Source organism: Macaca mulatta, chromosome 5, assembly GCF_049350105.2.
Source record: "Macaca mulatta isolate MMU2019108-1 chromosome 5, T2T-MMU8v2.0, whole genome shotgun sequence".
In the NCBI taxonomy this organism is placed as follows: domain Eukaryota; kingdom Metazoa; phylum Chordata; class Mammalia; order Primates; family Cercopithecidae; genus Macaca; species Macaca mulatta.
In genome coordinates, this window is record NC_133410.1 from 1,807,634 (window position 1) to 1,829,166 (window position 21,533).

General features: G+C 47.7%; 1 protein-coding gene and 1 long non-coding RNA gene across 5 annotated transcripts; one reads left to right on the forward strand and one right to left on the reverse strand.

Moving 5' to 3' along the window:
- Positions 1-41: 41 nt before the first annotated feature.
- SLBP (stem-loop histone mRNA binding protein) lies at positions 42-21,345 on the reverse strand. 4 transcript variants are annotated; one of them, XM_028848219.2, is made up of 8 exons: positions 21,134-21,345; positions 20,879-20,995; positions 12,923-13,027; positions 8,739-8,798; positions 8,295-8,432; positions 4,217-4,366; positions 2,413-2,479; positions 42-966 (listed from the first exon to the last, which is right to left on the reverse strand). In XM_028848219.2, exons 1-8 carry the CDS (start codon positions 21,190-21,192, stop codon positions 850-852), a joined length of 813 nt encoding a protein of 270 aa, XP_028704052.2. In that variant the 5' UTR covers positions 21,193-21,345; the 3' UTR covers positions 42-849. The 4 variants fall into 4 exon arrangements, 3 of the variants coding, with proteins under 3 accessions (XP_028704052.2, XP_077859115.1, XP_077859114.1); XR_013417674.1 differs by lacking the exon at positions 42-966 and adding an exon at positions 1,585-1,700 and having other exon boundaries at positions 2,141-2,479; XM_078002989.1 differs by lacking the exon at positions 20,879-20,995.
- On the forward strand, positions 1,584-5,349 carry LOC144341093 (uncharacterized). Its single transcript, XR_013417694.1, has 2 exons — positions 1,584-1,853; positions 5,061-5,349. It is a non-coding gene; the product is annotated as an uncharacterized LOC144341093 (long non-coding RNA).
- Positions 21,346-21,533: the final 188 nt, after the last annotated feature.

Below are 21,533 nucleotides of genomic sequence, written 5' to 3' on the forward strand. Positions count from 1 at the left end.
ATGGCAGCTGGGCCACCTGGCAACACCCTCAGTCACTTAAAGAAGGTTCTTTTCTTTTTATTTTTGCAATATCCCATACAAAAGCAATAGAAACAAAACAGTCTTAAGAAGTTTACAATTGAATATTTGAACAGCAAATCTGTACACATTATCATTTACAGCAATTTTACATGGTAAATTAACTGATTGTTTTAAAATGTTCTTTCTAAATCGCTCTGCTCTGCTGCCCTAACTCTTGGAGTATTCTAAAGAATCTAACTAGTGCTATTTACAAGTACCAAATTAAGACCATATAACTTACATAAAACCCATTAGTTTAATAGCTCAATTTAACAATGTCTGACTTCAGAGTGCTGTTATGACATACTGGTAAAAGGCCAAAAACTAAGTTTCCATAAAGATATTAAAGGTGTCTGAGAATACTTTGATGCCTATAAAAGTAGCTGACTCTCAATTGGTCCCATGGATTACATGGTTAAATCCGAAACAGTCCATCTGACAAGCAGCAACTGAAGTGCCTGTGGAAAACCAGTTAAGTAGGCCTGTCAGCTTACCCTGGAGGACAACAGGGATTATGCAATTAAGCTTGCTGGAAGATTGCTTCAAGTACACTTTCTTGGATTTAGCGCCATTTACAATTTAAAACATGCAAAATACACTCACTATACATAAAATTAATGTTTCTTCTTAATGTTTCTTAAGAAAGTAAGGCAAAAATAATTCATCATGAGATAATGGACTACTAACAGAGAAACCACCAGGTATAAGTGCACACACATGCTTGGTGCCTGGCCAGCCTTCCACCCAGTCGGGGAGGAGCTGTTTCTCTTCCTGGCCGCCAGGTGGCAGTTAGCTCATGGCCGAGAAGTCTCTCAAGGGTTCAGTTAAACAAGCTTCCAAATCAAACTCGTCCTCCACTTGACTGTCCATATGTCTAACCTTGGTGGGTGTGCCAGAGTACACATCCTGGAAAACAGAAGCATGGGTCAGCTGACATTCATCTCACCATGAAAACAGGGACCACTTCCTACACCCCCACAGCTTATGTGGTAAATCATGTGACGTAATGCACAGCAAGGTGTACACTTCACGTGCAACTGAGATTTTAATAGTGACACTGCAAAGAGAAACCACATGTACTATTTACAAGACACTGAAGTTTAGATGTACACACATTTTATTTTTATTTTGTAGAGATGGAGTATATGTTGGCCAGGCTGGTCTCGAACTCCTGGGCTCAAGCAATCCTCCTGCCTTGGTTGGCCTCCCATTGTGCTGGGATTATAGGAAGGAGTCACTAGTTACTGCACCTGGCCATGTACATAGTTTATAAACACAGAAAGAATTCTAAAAGCCTAGACAACACCACAAATAGTGGCTGTCTCAGGACAGGAGACAGCATTTAAATTGATACATTTTAAAACTGTTTTCTTTTGAGACAGAGTCTCACTCTGTCACTCAGGCTGGGGGGCAGTGGTGCAATCTCGGCTCATTGCCACCTCTGCCTCCCAGGTTCAAGTGATTCTCCTGCCTCAGCCTCCTGAGTAGCTGGGATTACAGGCCTGCATGACCACACCCGGCTAGTTTTTGTATTTTTTTTTTTTTTTTGAGACGGAGTCTGGCTCTGTCGCCCAGGCTGGAGTGCAGGGGCCGGATCTCAGCTCACTGCAAGCTCCGCCTCCCGGGTTCACGCCATTCTCCTGCCTCAGCCTCCCGAGTAGCTGGGACTACAGGCGCTCGCCACCTCGCCCGGCTAGTTTTTTGTATTTTTTAGTAGAGACGGGGTTTCACCGGGTTAGCCAGGATGGTCTCAATCTCCTGACCTTGTGATCCGCCCATCTCGGCCTCCCAAAGTGCTGGGATTACAGGCTTGAGCCACCGCGCCCGGCCTAGTTTTTGTATTTTTAGTAGAGACGGGGTTTCACCATTGTTGGCCAGGTTGGTCTTGAACTCCTGACTTCAGGTGATCTGCTGGCCTCAGCCTCCCAAAGTGCTGGGATCACAGGCGTGAGCCACTGTGCCCAGCAGACGGTTTTTTTCTTTTTTTTTCTTTTGAGTCAGTCTTGCTCTGTTGCCCAGGCTGGAGTGCAGTGGTGCGATCTCGGCTCACTGAAACATCCACCTCCTGGGTTCGAGCTACTCTCCCGCCTCAGCCTCCTGAGTAGCAGAGACTACAGGCACCCACCATCATGCCCGGCTAATATTTGTATTTTGAAGAAACAGGGTTTCACCATGTTGGCCAGGTCCTGAATTCCTGACCTCAGAGGATCTGCCCGCCTTGGCCTCCCAAAGTGCTGGGATTACAGGCGTGGGCCACCGTGCCCAGCCCAGACTTCAGTTTGTAAGGCAGCACGTGTTAACAATTCACCTGCGACCCCCAAGCTGAAAGACTCATCCAAAGAAAGTACTTACAAAGTCGTCCTGAGAGCTGGTCTGGGGCTCAGAGCTGCTTTCTGCAGATTCAAGGTCTACAGGGTGTCTGTTAAACGAAATCCAATAGGTGCATCAGGCACTAACTTAACAAACCCAGGAGATGGGGCACAGCTGAATTCAAGTCTGTTCGCTACAGACAAACCCCACCCATATGGTACAGCCACAACTGTTGTGTGAGCCTAGGGGACACGCCACTGACAGTGTCCCCTAGGCTCCCTGAGAGGTCAGCTTTCAGTGACTATTTGACAGACTTAACCCTAGCCCAATCAATCCAGCAGAGAGAAAGCTGGTGGCAATGAGAAGCAGCAAAAAGATCTGCTGGGCTCACCACACAAGCATCCTTGGAAACAGAAGCACTCATAAGCCCAATTTTTGAGGGGGAGAAACAAGCACTGTGAACATACTATGCATCATCACTAATTTTTTCCAAGTTTCTACTCAGAGAATGGGACACTAGGGACACTGGGGGAAAAAACCCGAATGACATCTGTCAGGATAAACTGGTTAAGTCACTTACAAATCGTTTCAAACATGCCAGTCTCTAACATAAATTTCCCAGCACAGAGGAGAAAATTGTTTGTTTAAAACATGTGTCTGAGAAAGGGAGAGGCTCAGGACCAGAGGGGAGCTGAGAAGAAACCCCACATAGAAGGAGGGAGGTACAAGATCATTCTCTCTACCTTCCTGGTCAGCAGGTATTCCCATGATGCAGCAAAAGTTCAGGCCTGAGACATTTCAACTAGGCACAAGTTTAAAAGCCAACAGGGCTGGGAGCAGTGGCTCACGCCTATAATCCCAGCACTTTGGGAGGCTGAGGCGGGCAGATCACAAGGTCAGGAGTTTGAGACCAGCCTGACCAACATGGTGAAACCCTGTCTCTACTAAAAATACAAAAAATAGCCCGGCGTGGTGGTGCGTGCCTATAATCCCAGCTACTCAGGAGGCTGAGACAGGAGAACCACTTGAACCTAGGAGGTGGAGGTTGCAGTGAGCTGAGATCACACCACTGCACTCCAGCCTGGGTGACAGAGCATCTCAAAAAAAAAAAAAAAAAAAAAAGCCAACAGGGAAAGAAAGCCTTCTTCCTTAATTAAGAACTTTTATTTTCATGGTTGGACAGAAATGACACAAATACTTTTCAGGATATTTATATTTAAAAAACAAATTCCGGCCGGGCGCGGTGGCTCAAGCCTGTAATCCCAGCACTTTGGGAGGCCGAGACGGGTGGATCACAAGGTCAGGAGATCGAGACCATCCTGGATAACACGGTGAAACCCCGTCTCATACTAAGAAATACAAAAAACTAGCCGGGCGAGGTGGCGGGCGCCTGTAGTCCCAGCTACTCGGGAGGCTGAGGCCGGAGAATGGCATGAACCCGGGAGGCGGAGCTTGCAGTGAGCTGAGATCCGGCCACTGCACTCCAGCCTGGGCGACAGAGCGAGACTCCGTCTCAAAAAAAAAAAAAAAAAACAAATTCCAGAGATTGCTGTACTGTAGGGGAAAAAGAACTCCAACAATAAAAACAGCAAAACAACAAACAAAACCTGTATTCCCAGATTGACTGTGCTTGAAAAAATAAATTCAATCCAGGAAGCACTCTTCCTTCCAGCTGCCTCCCACCCGGTACAGAAGAACTCGGCACTAAGCTGCAGCAGCAGCTGCTCTGCTGGCCAACAGCTGCTGGGGAACTTGGCACCAGAACCTCCTGTCTCAGTGATGCACAGCTGCTCCAGTCACTGGACCAATCAGAGAATCACAGAACAAGAATGCAATAAAGACATACATTTCTTGCAAATCACATCCTTCTTCAGCTGGAGGATCCCAAAAATGCAGAGCCACCTTCCAGAGTTTGATTTGCTGGTCCCACGAACGTCGACTATACTTCTTAAATTTATTAGGGGTCTTGGGATGAATGCCAGGTTGTCGAAGGTGTCTACAGGAGAAAGATTATTCTAGCACATGCCCACATGCCACTCACCTTTCCACATTAGCTCGAAGATTAACCAAACTATGAGATTAGTATTATTTTTAAAATTATAGATCGCCAGGTATGGTGGCTTACACCTGTAATCCTAGCATTTTGGGAGGTCGTGCCAAGATAACTTAAGCTCAGGAATTCAAAAAAGGCCTGGGCAACACAGTGAGACCTCATCTCTATTAAAAAAAAAAAAAAGGCCAGGCGCCAGTGGCTCACACCTGTAATCCCAGCACTTTGGGAAGCTGAGGCGGGCGGATCACGAGGTCAAGAGATCGAGACCATCCAGGACAACATTGTGAAACCCCGTCTCTACTAAAAATACAAAAATTAGCTGCCCTGGTGGTGCGCGCCTGTAGTCCCAGCTACTTGGGAGGCTGAGGCAGGAGAATTGCTTAGAACCCGGGAGATGGAGGTAGCAGTGAGCTGAGATTATGCCACTGCACTCCAGCCTGGGTGACAGTGCGAGACCCCGTCATGAAAAAAAAAAGAAAAAACAAAAACAAAAAACAGCTAGGGGCTGGGCGCAGTGGCTCACACCTATAATCCTAGCACTTTGGGAGGCCGAGGCGGGTGGATCACCTGAGGTCAGCAGTTCAAGACCAGCTTGGCCAACGTGGCAACACCCCGTCTCTACTAATACAAAAATCAGCCGCTCGTGGTGCTCTAATCCTAGCTACTGGGGGGCTGAGGTAGGAGGATCGCCTGAACCAGTGAGGTGGAGTCTGCAGTGAGCCGAGTTCGTGTTGCTCCAGCCTGGGCAACAGAGCGATACTTCGTCTCAAAAATAAAAAACCCTGCTGGACACGGCAAATCACTTGAACTCAGGAGTCTGAGATCAGGCTGGCCAACATGATGAAACCCCATATCTACTAAAAATAACAAAAACTAGCCAGGCATAGTGGCTCATGCCTGGAGTCCCAGCTACTGCAGAGGCTGAGGCAGAAGAATCACTTGAACCTGGGAGGCGATGGTTGCAGTGAGCCTAGATCATGCCACTGCAACTCCAGCCTGGTCAACAGAGCAAGACTCCACCTTTAAAAAAAAAAAACAAAAAAAAAACAAAAAAAAAACAGGCCGGGCGCGGTGGCTCAAACCTGTAATCCCAGCACTTTGGGAGGCCGAGGCGGGTGGATCACGAGGTCAGGAGATCGAGACCATCCTGGCTAACATGATGAAACCCCGTCTCTACTAAAAATACAAAAAAAACTAGCCGGGCGAGGTGGTGGGCGCCTGTAGTCCCAGCTACTCCGAGGCTGAGGCGGGAGAATGGCATGAACCCGGGAGGCGGAGCTTGCAGTGAGCCGAGACTCCATCTCAAAAAAACAAAAACAAAAACAAAAGTCGGGCACAGTGGTCCACGCTGTAATCCCAGCACTTTGGGAGGCTGAGGCAGACAGATCACCTGAGATCAGAAGTTCAAGACCAGCCTGGCCAACATGGTGAAACCCCGTCTCTACTAAAAACACAAAAACTTAGCCAGGCATGGTGGTGCACACCTGTTATCCCAGCTACTCAGGAGGCTGAGGCAGGAGAATCTCTTGAACCCAGGAGGCAGAGGTTGCAGTGAGCTGAGATTGCGCCACTGCACTCCAGCCTGGCGAGAGTGAGACTCCGTCTCAAAATTAAATAAATAAAAAATCAACTGAGATTCTACAAAACAAACAAATATGTAAACAAAAAAAAAAAAAACACTATCTGGGCTGGGCACGGTGGCTCACGCCTGTAACCCCCAGCACTTTGGGAGGCCGAAGCAGGTGGATCACCTGAGGTCGGGAGTTCAAGACCAGCTTGACCAACATGGAGAAACCCCATCTGTACTAAAAATACAAAAAAATTAGCCGGGCATAGTGGCGCATGCCTGCAATCCTAGCTACTCTGGAGGCTAAGGCAGGAGAATCACTTGAACCTGGGAGGTGGAGGTTGCGGTGAGCCAAGATTGCACCATTGCACTCCAGCCTAGACAACTAAAACAAAATTTCGTCTCAAAAAAAAAGCACTATCCACCTGGCACAGTGGCTCACGCTTGTAATCCCAGTACTTTGGGAGGACTACTTGAGGCCAGGAGTTCAAGACCAACCTGGGCAACACAGGGAGACTCCCATCTCTACAAAATTTTTACAATTTAGCCAGGTGTGGTGGCATGCACTGCTAGTCCCAGCTACTCAGGAGGTTGAGGTGGGAGGATTGCTTGAGGCCAGGAGTTCAAGACTACAGTGAGCCATGATGGCCAGGCACGGTGGCTCACGTCTGTAATACCAGCACTGTGGGAGGCGGAGACAGACAGATCATGAGGTCAGCAGTGCAAGACCAGCCTGGCCAATATGGTGAAACCCCATCTCTACTGAAAATATAAAAATTAGCCGGGTGTGGTGGCGTGCGCCTGTGGTCCAAGCTACTCAGGAGGCTGAGGCAAGATAATCACTTGAACCCAGGAGGCGGAGGTTTCAGTGAGCCGAAACTGCGCCACTGCACTCCAGCCTGGGCGACAGAGCAAGATTCCATCTCAAAAAAATAAAATAAATACACAGTGAGACATGATCATGCCACTGCACTTCAGCCTGGGTAACAGAGCAAGACTCAGGAGGAAACAAAAAAGCACCATCACATTGAATCTTACTATTCCTTTGCTATCTATGTTCCAAAAAATTAAAAAAAAAAAAAAAAAAAAAAATTTTTTTTTGAGATGGAGTCTTGCTCTGTCACCCAGGCTGGAGTGCAGTGGTGCAATCTTGGCTCACTGAAACCTGCTCCTCCCAGGTTCAAGCGATTCTCCTGCCTCAGCCTCCCGAGTAGCTGGGACTACAGGCGCCCACCACCACCCCCAGCGAATTGTTTGTAGTTTTAGTAGAGACGGGGTTTCACCGTGTTAGCCAGGACGGTCTCGATCTCCCAACCTCGTGATCTGCCTGCCTCAGCCTCCCAAAGTGCTGGGATTACAGGTGTGAGCCACTGCACTCAGCCAAAAGTAAAAATTTTTTTTTAGAGACAAAGTCTCACACTCTGCAGCCCAGGCTGGAGTGCAGTGGCATGATCTCAGCTCACTGCAAGCTCTGCCTCCCGGGTTCACACCATTCTCCCGCCTCAGCCTGAGTAGCTGGCACTACAGGCAACCGCCACTACGCCCAGCTAATTTTTTGTATTTTTAGTAGAGACGGGGTTTCACCGTGTTAGCCAGGATGGTCTCAATCTCCTGACCTCGTGATCCACCCGCCTCGGCCTCCCAAAGTGCTGGGATTACAGGCATAAGCCACCGCGCCCGGCCCACGCCTGGCTAATTTTAAAATTTTTTGTAGAGATGAGGTCTCCCTGTATTGCCCAGGCTAGTCTCCTGGCCTCAAGTGGTCCTCTTGGCCTCCCAAAGTGCTGGAATTACAAGCATGAACCATTGCACCTGGCCCAGAAAACTAAATTTCAACCCCAATCCTGCCAAAAAGTTCAGGAAAACACTAAAGCTTTCTTTATATCCTTTTGTGTCTGTGTGTTTGATGGAGCAAGATAGGCAAGAACATGCTGCTTAAAGGAAATAGGGCAATGCCAATTATTTTTCTCCAATTAGAATTTTACAGTATTTAACTTAAACTTCATTTTTTTCCCCATCATGTATTTTAATAAGTTTACATCTATATAATTGCTGACTCCTAAGAAATAAAATGTTATCTAACATTCAAAATTCTGAAAATGATTTTTAAAATCTTCATGTCTTTAGTTTTTTAGTTGCCAATCCATTCTTTATTTACGTCATAAGTCCCAGTAAGTCTCTATTAAATAGCTCTTAGTAGGTGTGAACTATCCCCAGCATCATCTGTACTACACAATCTAAGCAACTCTTTAGAAATGCAATGCTACAGGGCTTGTTCAAGACATGCCACTGAGACAAGACTACCTTGGGACTTCTTTAATATAACGATCGTAGGCAATTGTGTTCTTCCCATAGTTGATCTGTTTCTGTCTCCTCATTAGGACACTTTCATCTGTCTCAAAGTCAGCCGGCACAGTGGACACAGACTCCTTTGAATCAGAACTGAAAAAACAACAGATTAACAGAATAAGCCCTGCAATTAAGATCACCATGTAAGGTAAGCCAAGAAAATGTCAAAACACAATAATGGAGGATTCACTCCAGATTCCCAACCATATTAATCCTCAACAGTCCAGAGACTGCATGTATGGGAATTTAGTACACAACAGATATAGTATTTCAAATCAGTGAAGAAAGTATTAATAAAATGCTACTGTAACAATCAGCATTTCTGACAGTCACATTTTTTTTTTTTTAACAAATTACAGGTCTATCAAATTAGAAAATAATCATTTTCACAGCCTTTACCTTCCTGATGATGATTTTCTCTCTCTTCCAAAGTCATTGATGAGAAGTTTCCTTTTATATCTGAGGGCAAAATAAATATTGCTGTTTTTAAAAAAGGTATAAAAATAAAGCAGCCAGGTCTGAGGAAGCTCCACTCTGATACCCTCAGGCACACCATCCTATGAAATCCAGAAGCTCCCTGGGCCAAAAGAAATCCTTGTCAGGTTCAGTTTAAGTAGTGAGATCCACACAACAAAAATGTACATCCCCAAAAACTTAGCAGCCTTAAAAAAAGAAAAAGAAAACACAAATTGAAATATATTTTTATTTTAAAAACACCACACTTACTAATGGGACCCGTATGCCTACTGGGCACTGCATACCTTCTCCAATCTTGGAGACCAAACATGCCCCCTTTTGTCTTGTTCCTCATGAACTTCCTGAGGCATCTGCTTTCTATTGCAGTCATTACCAGAACACGGCTTTGCAAAAAACAGAAATATGACATCTCCAAAAGGAGTCTAGCACAATCTAACGTTGAAACCACGAACTACCTTGAGCTCCAAGTTCATGTGGGTATCTTTTTTTGAGATGGAGTCTCACTCTGTCACCCAGGCTAGAGTACAGCAGCACGATCATGGCAGCTCACCACAGCCTCATACTGCTGGGCTGAAGCAATCATTCCACCTCAGCCTCCCAAGCAGCTAGGACTCCAGGCAAGTGCCATCACACCCATCTCCAAAAATTTTTTTTTTTTGGAGAGATGGAGGTCTACATGGCCCAGGCTGCTCTTGCACTCCTGAGCTCAAGCGATCCTCCCACCTCGGTCTCTCAAAAGTACTGAGATCAGGAGTGAGCCACCACGCCTGGCCTGTCATGCAGGCATCTAAATTATGTCATGTATCACTGTGCCTCCTCTTAAAATCTAAAATCCACCCAAGTTTGCTGAGGTGTTCAGTGCAGCCTGGACGCCAGAAGGTAATGAAGTAATTATCTCCTGTGCTATCTCCTATCTAGAGTAGCACTAGCTATATAAGACCATCTTTGTATGATTCAGAGATTAGTCCTGCAAATCATGTGCTACAGGGCCTCATTCTCTCCAGTACCACAGATGACAAAGACTGGTTTCAGGTATGATGAAAATCCATTTTCTTTTTTTTTGAGACAGAGTTCCCTCTTGTTGCCTAGGCTGGAGTGCAATGGTGAGATCCTGGCTCACTGCAACCTCCGCCTCCCGGGTCCAAGTGATTCTCCTGCCTCAGCCTCCCAAGTAGCTGGGATTACAGGCATGAGCCACCACACCCAGCTAATTTTGTATTTTTAATAGAGATGGGGTTTTTCCATGTTGGTCAGGCTGGTCTCAAACTCCTGATCTCAGGTGATCCACCAGCCTTGGCCTCCAAAAGTACTGGGATTACAGGCGTGAGCCACCGTGCCATGCCAAAAATCCATTTTCATACTCTTATACTGCTAGTTTGTAGTCTGTTAGTCTCCTTAAAGCACAGTAAGCTGACATTTCATACCCCTTACTGTTGGGAAGTAAGCTGGCCTGCCAGTAACGGCTCACTAAAGGGCCAGGAGGTTTTAAATCACACAGGTCGCACTAAAAGCTGCAGCTTTGGCCAGGCACGGTGGATCACGCCTATAATCCCAACATTTTAGGAGGCCAAGGTGAGCGAATCACCTGAGGTCAGAAGTCTGAGACAAGCCTGGCCAACATGGTGAAACCCAGCCTCTACTAAAAATACAAAAATTAGCCGGATGTGGTGGCACATGGCTATAATCCCAGCTACTCAGGAGGCTGCGGCAGTAAATCGCTTGAACCTGGGAGGCAGAGGTTGCAGTGAGCCGAGATTGCACCACTGCACTCCAGCCTGGGCAACAGAGCAAGACTCCATCTCAAAAAAAATAATAATAAATAAAAGCCACAGCTTTCCTTCACAAAGGGTATAATCAACAGAGTAGTCCAAACAGTGCTGTTTTCCAAAACAAGACAATTTTCAGGCACAGACCCATGAGATATCTGAAGAATAAATAGGGATCCACTCACAGGACAATCTAGACAGGTAGAATATGCCTGAATATGAGCTGCAGATAATCCCTGGCAAGGGGTGACTTGAGGGAGCAACTAGGCTATAGGTATGCAAGAACTGTTCTAAGACTTGTGAATGCAACACAAACTATACGGGTTAAGTCAACATTCTTTTTTTTTTTTTTTTTTTTTTGAGACGGAGTGTCGCTCTGTCGCCCAGGCTGGAGCACAGTGGCACGATATCGGCTCACTGCAAGCTCCGCCTCCCGGGTTCACGCCATTCTCCTGCCTCACCCTCCCGAGTAGCTGGGACTACAGGCGCCTGCCACAACGCCTGGCTAATTTTTTGTATTTTTAGTAGAGACGGGGTTTCATCGTATTAGCCAGGATGGTCTTGATCTCCTGACCTCGTGATCCACCTGCCTTGGCCTCCCAAAGTGCTGGGATTACAGGCGTGAGCCACTGCGCCCGGCTAACGTTCTAATTTTATAGTTGAGAAAGTGAAGACCTATATAAATACAGTAATTCACGAAAAACATTGATACTCACATCTGTGAACTCCTACTTCATTTCTTTTACCAAGGCATACTATCCACCCAAACATTTTGATACCAGAAGATATTACAAATAACTCCCCCAAATGTTCAATAACCAATTCCCACATATTCCTGTCCCTTTTCAAAGGAGGCAGCTATAAATACCATCACTGGCTGCCAAAATGAGAACAGGTAGTCTAGGTATGATTCCGTGGCTGACACGCAAGACACTTTTTTCTCAAGACCCTGTTTGATTTATCAGCCAGCTGTTGGCTAAAATTATCTTGTAAAATACTTCAACTAATTATAAGCCACATTTTAACTCGGTTTGAATAAACCCAGTCCATGCAACTGGGTTTGAGTTAGGCAACTCATCAAAAGAGAAAGGACCAACACACTGATAATCAAGGGAGATTAAACAGTGGTTAAGGATGCATTAGGTAATGAGTCAACAAAGAGGAAGTAGCTTAGTTTGCGGTAACTTGGATACACACACAATCTTGTGTACAACTGCAAGAGGTTCACAGAATCCAAGTTTGAGACCTTTCCTTGTATGCTGGCATTTCTGAGCTGTGTTTGTTGCCTGAGCCGGTGTCAATGTATTCCTTCATCTGCAGAGAGCACTCCATCTAGTGTGCTGGGTTGTGTGACCACCGCACACAGAAGGTCGGTGATAACAAATGACTGTAGTAAGTTCCTGATAGTTAGGCCAGGCACACTGGCTCATGCCTGTAATCCCAGCACTTTGGGAGGCCAACGTGGGCGGATCAGGAATTCGAGACCAGCCTGACCAACATGGTGAAACCCCATCTCTACAAAAAATACAAAAATTAGCCAGGCGTGGTGGCCTGTGCCTGTAATCCCAGCTACTCGGGAGGCTGAGGCAGGAGAATCTCTTGAACCCGCGAGGCAGAGCTTGCAGTGAGCCGAGATCTTGCCACTGTACTCCAGCCTGGGCAACAGAGCAAGACTCTATCTCCAAAAAAAAAGAAAGTTGGCCGGGCGCGGTGGCTCAAGCCTGTAATCCCAGCACTTTGGGAGGCCGAGACGGGTGGATCACGAGGTCAGGAGATCGAGACCATCCTGGCTAACACGGTGAAATCCCGTCTCTACTAAAAAATACAAAAAAATAGCCGGGCAAGATGGCGGGCGCCTGTAGTCCCAGCTACTCGGGAGGCTGAGGCAGGAGAATGGCGTGGACCCAGGAGGTGGAGCTTGCAGTGAGCTGAGATCCGGCCACTGCACTCCAGCCTGGGCGACAGAGCGAGACTCCGTCTCAAAAAAAAAAAAAAAAGAGAGAAAGTTTCTGATAGTCCTCCAGCCTGCAATCTAGTAGTAACACCACTGTGCACCTACTTCCACTCTCAGAAGGATTACCACCAGGAACACAGTGGTCTCCAAGCTTGAAAGAGTGGACTCATCTGCAGGGCTTTTCACAGGATGGCCAGGCCCCACCCCATTCGCAGGCCCAGGGAAGGGTCTGAGAATCTGTATTTCCAACAAGTCCCCAGTAAATGTTGATGCCTTTGGTCTGGAGCCCAGACCTTTGAGAACCACTGTTCTAAGACATATATCAAATTTAATGTGTTACTGAAAATGCCACAGATTAACACTTCAAAGTGGTCCAAAATGTGTACCTTGCCATTTCTTTGTTAACTCTGGTCCTCATTTCATCTTCTTCAACTGCACTTGCCCAGTCAGAGCATCTGGAACGGGGTTTAGGGCCTTCAGGAGTGGTAAAGCTGCAATAAAACGAAAATGCTACTGAACCATGATACGTACTTTGTTTACTTTCAAACTGTATGTCAAGAAATATTCAAAGGCTGGTGGGGCACAGTGGCTCACGCCTGTAATACCAGCACTTGGGAAACCAAGATAGGAGGATCACCTGAACCCAGGAGTTCAAGACCAGCATGGGCAAGATAGTGAGACTTCATCTCTACCCCTCACCCAAAAAAATAAAAGCATTAAATCAGTGAACTATCTGTATCAAGCCATACTAAACTGGAGTTTAGCAGGACAAAAGCAAACATGATGTAGAACAGAACCTATCAGTTGAATCTACCCAGGGCTGTCACTAGAGCAGAAGTCATGGAGCTCCTTGGCAGCGTGCCCACTGTGTTTGGGAGGTCTAATAAAACCAACTAGAATTTAAGACTTCAAACTAAATTATGATTCCTTTTGTGTGTCCACACTTCAGTAGTCCAGAGCTATCATATGGCTAAAATCAAGTTATTTGGTTCATCTCTGGTATGTGTTTATAAAGCCACCGTATCGGACATTAAGATGGAGATTTGCTTCAAATTTTTGCAGTGTGTGTGGTAGTCAGAAAAACCCATATCTAGTTTTCAGCTTCAGTTCTGGCATTTCTATGGGTTAGCCTTATCTCACTGATCCAACATCCAGCCTGATGCTGGAGCTCATGAAGCTGACTCTGAGAAGTTCAGAGAGTGTAGAGTTTCCCATTTAGTATTTAATTTGTCCCTATGCCATTAGTCCCCAGCTTGCAGTCACTGCCAATGTCAATGTTGACAGGATTGTGACAATATTGCCTTTCATAAAACCCAGGACCAAAGAATTCCATTATTCTAACAAAGCCCAAGTTTCATAGACTGTGGGCACATCTAGACAGATATGTGCATGCTTGATGGTGCAGAGCAACTACTCACTTCCACCAACCTCGTGCCCCCTGGCTGGCCATACAGAGGGATGTGTTGTCAAACTGAGAAGGATCTGCAAGGTAAGTCTCTAACTGAGGCCCTCTCAGGTGGGTGTTTCCACTGTGTAGTCCCAAGCCTGTATCCGTATCATAAAAGTGCAGGTCGGGCATTCCTCCAGGTTATCTGGCCAGTGTAGACTCCTTCATCTGAATATGAACCTCCAGGATAAGAATTTTTCAGACACGTCTATACTCAACAGTAGGATCCTGCACTTGCCAAATGTCTGCCTCCTTCTGTTCTGCACTGACCCATTTTTTTTGAGATGGAGTCTCGCTCATGTTGCCCAAACTGCAGTGCAATGGCGCGATCTCAGCTCACTGTAACCTCCACCTCCCAAGTTCAAGCGATTCTCCTGCCTCAGCCTCCCGAGTAGCTGAAATTACAAGCATGAGCCACCACGCCCAGCTAATTTTTTATTTTTAGCAGAGGCTGGGTTTCTCCATGTTGGCCAGGCTGGTCTCGAACTCCCAACCTCAGGTGATCCACCCGCCTCAGCCTCCCAAAGTGCTGAGATTACAGCCGTGAGCCACCACACCCGGACTGCATTGACCCATCCTAATTCCTGTTAAGTGTGAGAAGAATTGTCTTCAGTTCTCTCTCCATTTTCATTCATGATGAGATCATTGATCCATTAACCAGCTGAGAAATGACTGATGCTGAAGAAATGGTATTCTATTGGTAAGGCTTATTACCAAACTTCTGATAATGAAGCAGGCTACCAAAAACTTATCCAGCCCACCCCAGGAGTGTTTGGATTTGATCATGGAAGTAGCACACACCAAAATCACCGAGACTTTAAACTACTTGTTTTATTTTGCCAGATTATCATGGGAGAGTCTTTAGTTCTGAATTATCTGTAAGTCTGAGTACTTCATAGAATTAGAAAGCAGGTACAGCTGACACCTTCTCACCATGTTGTAAATATTTACTGAGACTGGGTACAGTACTGAGGGATGATAATCTTCTGATTTATCCAATGCTGACTGTCTAGAGCAAATTGTCCACTCTGTAACCTGTATGAACACATTTCTGGGTACCTTAGAAGTTGTCTTTTTTATGTGTGCTAATATGCAGCATTTATACACTGTGAGAAGTTGATTTTAATAAAAAGGTTGAAACTTCATCTCCAAAATAAATAAACAGCCGAGCACAGTGGGGCGTGCCTGTAGTCCCAGCTACGTAGGAGGCCCAGGCAGGAGGATCACTCTAGCCCAGGAGGTCAAGGCTGGGTAAGCCTTGATCCTGGCACTGCACTCCAGTCTGGGCAACAGGGCAAGACTATCTCAAAAAAATATATATGGTGGCAGGCTGCGGTGGCTCATACTTGTAATCCCAGCACTTTGGGGAGGCCAAGGCATGTGGATGACCCGAGATAAGGAGTTCGACACCAGCCTGGCTAACATGGGGGCGAAACCCCGCCATGTTAAAATAAAATACAAAAATAACATAAAAATACAAAAAGTAGCCAGGTGCAGTGGTGCACACCAGTAGTCTCACCTACTAGGGAGGCTGAGGCAGGAGAACTGCTTAAACCCCAGAGGCGGAGGCTACAGTGAGCCGAAATTGCACCACTGCACCCCAGCCTCAGCAACACAGACTCCGTCTCAAAAAATAAATAAATAGTAATATAGAATAGCTAACATAGCCGCTTACCTCTCAGGTGCATATGATTAATAATTCAGAATGTTACATACACTATGATTACAATGTGTACGGAGGAGTATAAGTCAGAGTCCCTGCTGTATCAGGACTCCAGCTACTGGCAAAGTACCCCCTACACTTGAGTCAAACCAAATCCAGGAGCTCAGTTCCATCTCAAGCTCAAGGTAGTCTTCAGTCAATATCGGGAAATTTATGGCCAGGCAGTGGCTCACTCCTGTAATCCTAGCACCTTGGGAGGCCAGGGCCAGCTGCCTGGGCTCAGGAGTTCCACACTAGCCAGGGAACATGGTGAAACCTCATCTCTACTAAAATACAAAAACTTAGCTGGGCGTGGTAGCTCACATCTGTAATCCCAGCTACTCGGGAGGCTGAGGCAGGAGAATCCCTTGGGCCCAGGAGGTGGAAGTTGCAGTGAGCCGAAATCACGCACTGCACTCCAGCCTGGGAGACAGAGAGAGACCCCATCTCAAAAAATAAATGAATAAATAAATAATAGTCCGGGCATGGTGGCTCACGCCTGTAATCCCAGCACTTTGGGAGGTTGAGGCAGGCGGATCACCTGAGGTCAGGAGTTCAAGACCAGACTGGCCAACATGGTGAAGCCCCATCTCTACTAAAAATACAAAAATCAGCTGGGTGTGGTGGCAGGTGCCTGTAATCCCAGCTACTCGGGAGGCTGAGGCAAAAGAATCACTTGAACCTGGGAGGTGGAGGTTGCACTCCAGCCTGGGCAACAGAGCGACAATGCTGCCTCAAAAAAATAATAATTAAAATTTAAAAAAAAAAAATCAGGAAATTTGAAAGCTTAAGGCTTGATGCCCCAAATTCTGGCAATTCAAATTGATGTATCTTATTTATACATCAAACATAAACTCACATTTTTATTTTTCTACCCCGTTTTTCTGTTGGTCATTACTGATATTAAAACTAGACACTGGGTCGGGTGCATAGGCTCATGCCTGTGATCCCAGCACTTTAGGAGGCCGAGGCAGGCAAATCACAAGGTCAGGAGTTTGAGACCAGCCTGGACAACATGATGAAACCCCGCCTCTACTCGGGCCGGGCGCTGTGGTTCATGCCTGTGATCCCAGCACTTTGGGAGGCCAAGGCGGGCGGATCACAAGGTCAGGAGATCGAGACCACGGTGAAACCCCGTCTCTACTAAAAATACAAAAAATTAGCCAGGCGCAGTGGCAGGCGCCTGTAGTCCCAGCTACTCGGGAGGCTGAGGCAGGAGAATGGCATGAACCTGGGAGGTGGAGCTTGCAGTGAGCAAGCTCTGTCACCAGCCTGCGTGACAGAGCGAGACTCCATCTCACACACACACAAAAAAAACCCTGCTTCTACTAAAAATACAAAAATTAGGCTGGGTATGGTGGCTCACGCCTGTAATCCCAGCACTTTGGGAGGCTAAGGCGGGTGGATCGCTATGTCAGGAGTTTGAGACTAGCCTGACAAACATGGTGAAACTTCGTTTCTACTAAAAATACAAAAATTTGCCAGGCATGGTGGTGTGCACCTGTAATCTCAGCTACTCAGGAGGCTGAGGCAGAATTGCTTGAACCCGGGAGGCAGAGGTTGCAGTGAGCTGAGATCGTGCCATTGCACTCCAGCCTGGGCAACAGAGCAAGACTCTATCTCAAAAAGAAAAAAAAAAAAAAAAAAAATAGCCGGGTGTGGTGGCGCATGCCTTTAGTCCCAGCTACTCCGAGGCTAAAGCAGGAGAACTGCTTGAACTTGGAAGGCAGAGGTTGCAGTGAGGTGAGATCATGCCACTGCACTCCAGCCGGGATGACAGTGAGACTCCGTCACAAAAAAATAAGTTAGATAACTAACTTTAATTACAACAAATAAGCAACCTATTTTAGCTGTAAACCAAATGCTGTGCTTGGAAAATACAATTGCAATAACTAATGAATAATACTTATGTAATTATCATTTCTTCCCTTACAGTCACACAACTCAAGAGAAACTTAAATTGCATTTCTAAAAGTAAATTTCCAGATTCTAAAAACAGTAGAAAGGCATGAAATCAAATTAGGTAATTAACTGAAAATTAAGTTGACTCAATAGAGGCCTGTCCAGAATTGGATACAAGCATCCTCACTAGTGTATCAAGAGGTTCAAGTCTGGGTCTCCCAGTGTAACAAGTTCCTGAACTACAAGAATAATTTAAAGCCTGTGTATGTGAATGACCATATACTACATACCGTATTTTGGTACCTTTAAGTCCATTTCTTAGATTAAGTAGGTTACATTCACAATCTACCCTATCTTAGGACAACAAAGCCTAATTTTACACACTAAGCTAACAACCTTCCAAAGGGAGTACTTCTAAATCTTATCCATCAAGGAGCTGGCTCTATTTGTCAGATGCCTCCAGGCCTTACCCACAACGTGCAAACACCAAGTGCAAAGGCCCTAGCACAGAAGCATTCCTATAGTTGGAGGAATGAGGATACCAAAAACTTCTGTAACTTCTAAAGCACTGTAAGGATTTAATATTTTTATCTTCAGCTAAATGAGACCACTGGAGAGTTCAGAGTTTGATCTCAATAAGGTTTGATAACCTTCCCTTCATATCTGGACCTAAGGCCTCTTCTGTACCCACCCCTAGACCCAAGTTTTTTTTTTGTTTTGTTTTGTTTTGTTTTTTTGAGACAAAGTCTCACTCTTGTTGCCCAGACTTGAGTGCAATGGCTCAATCTCGGCTCACTGCAACCTCCCCTTCCTGGGCTCAAGGGATTCTCCTGCCTCAGCCTCCCGAGTATTTTGTATTTAGTAGAGATGGGGGTGTTGGGAAAAAGGCTTTTCGGGTGCCTGTATAAACTGGCCATAAAAATATGGGACAGTAAGTTGTGAAAAGCCACAAGAGGCCTCTGAGGAGGAAAGCCTCCTAAAATTGCCATCATGTTCCCATGCTCAGATCAAGACCTGCTCTCTTATCTTTTAAACACTGTGTTCAAGGAGAAAGACACTCCTTTAAAGCACTGGAATGTGGACAGACATGCAGGGTCCTAGTTAAGCCCGCTCCCACTAGCTACTCATCCCACTAGCTACTCATCCCACTAGCTACTCATCGGTAAGTTACAGATATGCTGTTTGAGCACAAACGAGATTCATCTAAACCGCTACTGCTATAAATTATGCCTATGATACACTGCTTCTCTTTCACTGTTTCACCCTGAACGTCTACTTCTTAGATTTAAGTGATTGTACTCAATAAATAGTGTGGAGACCAGAACTCTGGACCTTTTGCAGCCTCCATTTTCCAACTGGGCCCCTGGCTCCCACCTTTATGAACTCCTAACCTGTCTCTTCTCATTCCTTTGTTGCCACCGGACTTCGCGTACCCTACGGGTGGTGTTGAGGCTGGTCCCCAACAATGGGGTTTCTCCATGTAGTCAGGCTGGTCTCAAACTCCTGACCTCAGGTGATCAGCCGGCCTTGGCCTCCCAAAGTGCTGGGATTACGGACAGGAGCCGCTGCACCCAGCCCCCTAGACCCAAGTCTTTTTTTTTTTTTTTTTTTTTTTGAGACGGAGTCTTGCTCTGTAGCCCGGGCTGGAGTACAGTGGCCGGATCTCAGCTCACTGCAAGCTCCGCCTCCCGGGTTTATGCCATTCTCCTGCCTCAGCCTCCGGAGTAGCTGGGACTACAGGCGCCCGCCACCTCGCCCGGCTAGTTTTTTTTTGTATTTTTAGTAGAGACGGGGTTTCACGGTGTTAGCCAGGATGGTCTCGATCTCCTGACCTCGTGATCCACCCGTCTCGGCCTCCCAACCCGTCTCGGCCTCCCAAAGTGCTGGGATTACAGGCTTGAGCCACCGCGCCCGGCTGACCCAAGTCTCTAAATATCATCTCTATGCCCTGGTAACTCATTGTGCCTGAAGATGCCTCCCAATGTAGACTCCTACACTCCATTACCTTTCTTGACATCTCCTTTGCTTCTCTAAGCAGTATCTCAAGCCTCACAACTTCCCGTACCTAGCTGCTCCAGCCCATCTTCTCTATCTTGGCAAATGGCCCCACAATCAAGTGTTCAGACCTAAAAGGCTTGAGTCATTCTTGATGCCTCTTTCCTCTGTAAACCAAAAAGTGTCTGAGACAGGTCTCAATTACTTTAGGAATTTAGCTAACTTGTTAAGGACATGACTAAAAGAACACGAAATTACAGAAAGAGTCTGTGATTTGTGCCTTTCTCCAAAGATGATTGTGAGGACTTCAATATTTAAAAGAGAAGAGTAGATTGAAGGAGAAAGGATCCACATGTTCCAAGAGAAAACGAGCAGCTAGGGGAATAGTCAATTATGTATTCCTCGTGCGCTCGGTAAGTCGGCACTGAAGGTGAACAAAGTTCACCCGTGGAGACACTTCATCTTTTATCTGCAGCTATCTGCTTAGAAACAAAAGGAAACGCAAAGGTAGTTTCTTGCATGACTCCGCCTTCAGCTTAATTTCTTCCTTTTGGCATAGTGGTTTTGGGTCCGAGTTTTTATTTTCTTTTCACGCCTCCCATCCCCAACCCATCAGCAAGTCTCACAGGTCCTGCCTTCAGAAGTCTATCCTGAACCATGCATTTCCTCCCGCCTTCACTGCTGCATCTCGGCCAAGTCACCATGCCTTTCAGGAAACTTAGGAGCAACAAGCCCCCAATGCGGGACGGACCACCCCACACAAAGCCCCTCGAGTTTTCTCTAACCATAGCCCCTTAAAGCCCCGCCACTATGACCACTGGCACCCCTGCTTACTTCCTCCAAACCCTCCTCGGCTGTCCCACCCCTATCAAGCCCTCCTTTCGCTCGCATCTCGACCCTCCCCCTACACACCGCCTAACCTAGAAAATGGCCAAGCAGGTGAACCCGGTAAACCCACTTCTCGTCGGGACTCGGGTGTCCCCTGACTTCCACGTGTTCACGAGAAGCCCGTCGGAGGCCCTGACCTCTCCCGGGAGCACCACACAGACTCTAACTGGCCAACTCGGGCTGACACCAGTTCAGACTCCCACCCCGGGAAGAGGCTTCCGGAGTGTTCCAGCGCCTGCCAGGCCTGGTGCGGGCGCCCCAGTGCAGGGGCCGCGCGGAGACAAAGGTAAAAGGACGCAGGACGCCGACCTGGCCGATCCCGGCACCGAGAGAGCGCGACAAGGTCCCTGGAGCCCGCGGCCCCGTCAAGGGCTCCACCGCGCCCCGACCCCCGGGTCCCGTGCCCACCTCTCGGGTCTGCGCTCGGCGCCGCGGTGCTCGGCCTCCTCGGCGTCTTCGGGCCTCCAGCGTCTGCCGTCGGCTCTGCGCTTCCGTCCCAGGCTCCATCGCGCGGGGGACGGCGGGCTGCGGGGAGGAACGCGGTCGGCGGGGCTCGGGAGGTCGGGGACCGCCGCACGACCCCCGTCCCGCAACATCCGGCCCCGCACGACCCCCGCCCCACGGAGCACGCCCTCCCTCGCCCGCCGCGCAGCCCGGCCTCACCTGGCGTCACCGTCGCAGCGGCTCTGATACCTCGGCGGGCTTCGCGGGCGGCAGGCCATGGCAGCACGGGTCGGGCGCGCAGGGCGGGCCGGGGCCGGGGCCGGGGCCGGGGCTGAGGCGGCGGGGGCGCGGGCCGGGCGCGCAGAGCACGGAAGGAAAGAACCGGACCTGAGGGAGTGAGCTGCGTCCCCGCGCCGGCGCTCACAACCTCTGCGCGCCCCGCCCCCAACCGCCTTTATATCGGCGCCGGGCCCCGCCCCTCGGCCTCCCGCGCGCGCCTGGTCGGGCGAAACCATCGGGCCACGCCGTGGGGGTCCACTCGGCTGCGCGCGCCTCGCCAGCCGACTGGGGCTGGGGCGAGACCTCAGAACCGCGGGCAGCCGCGAAGCCCGACTGCCTG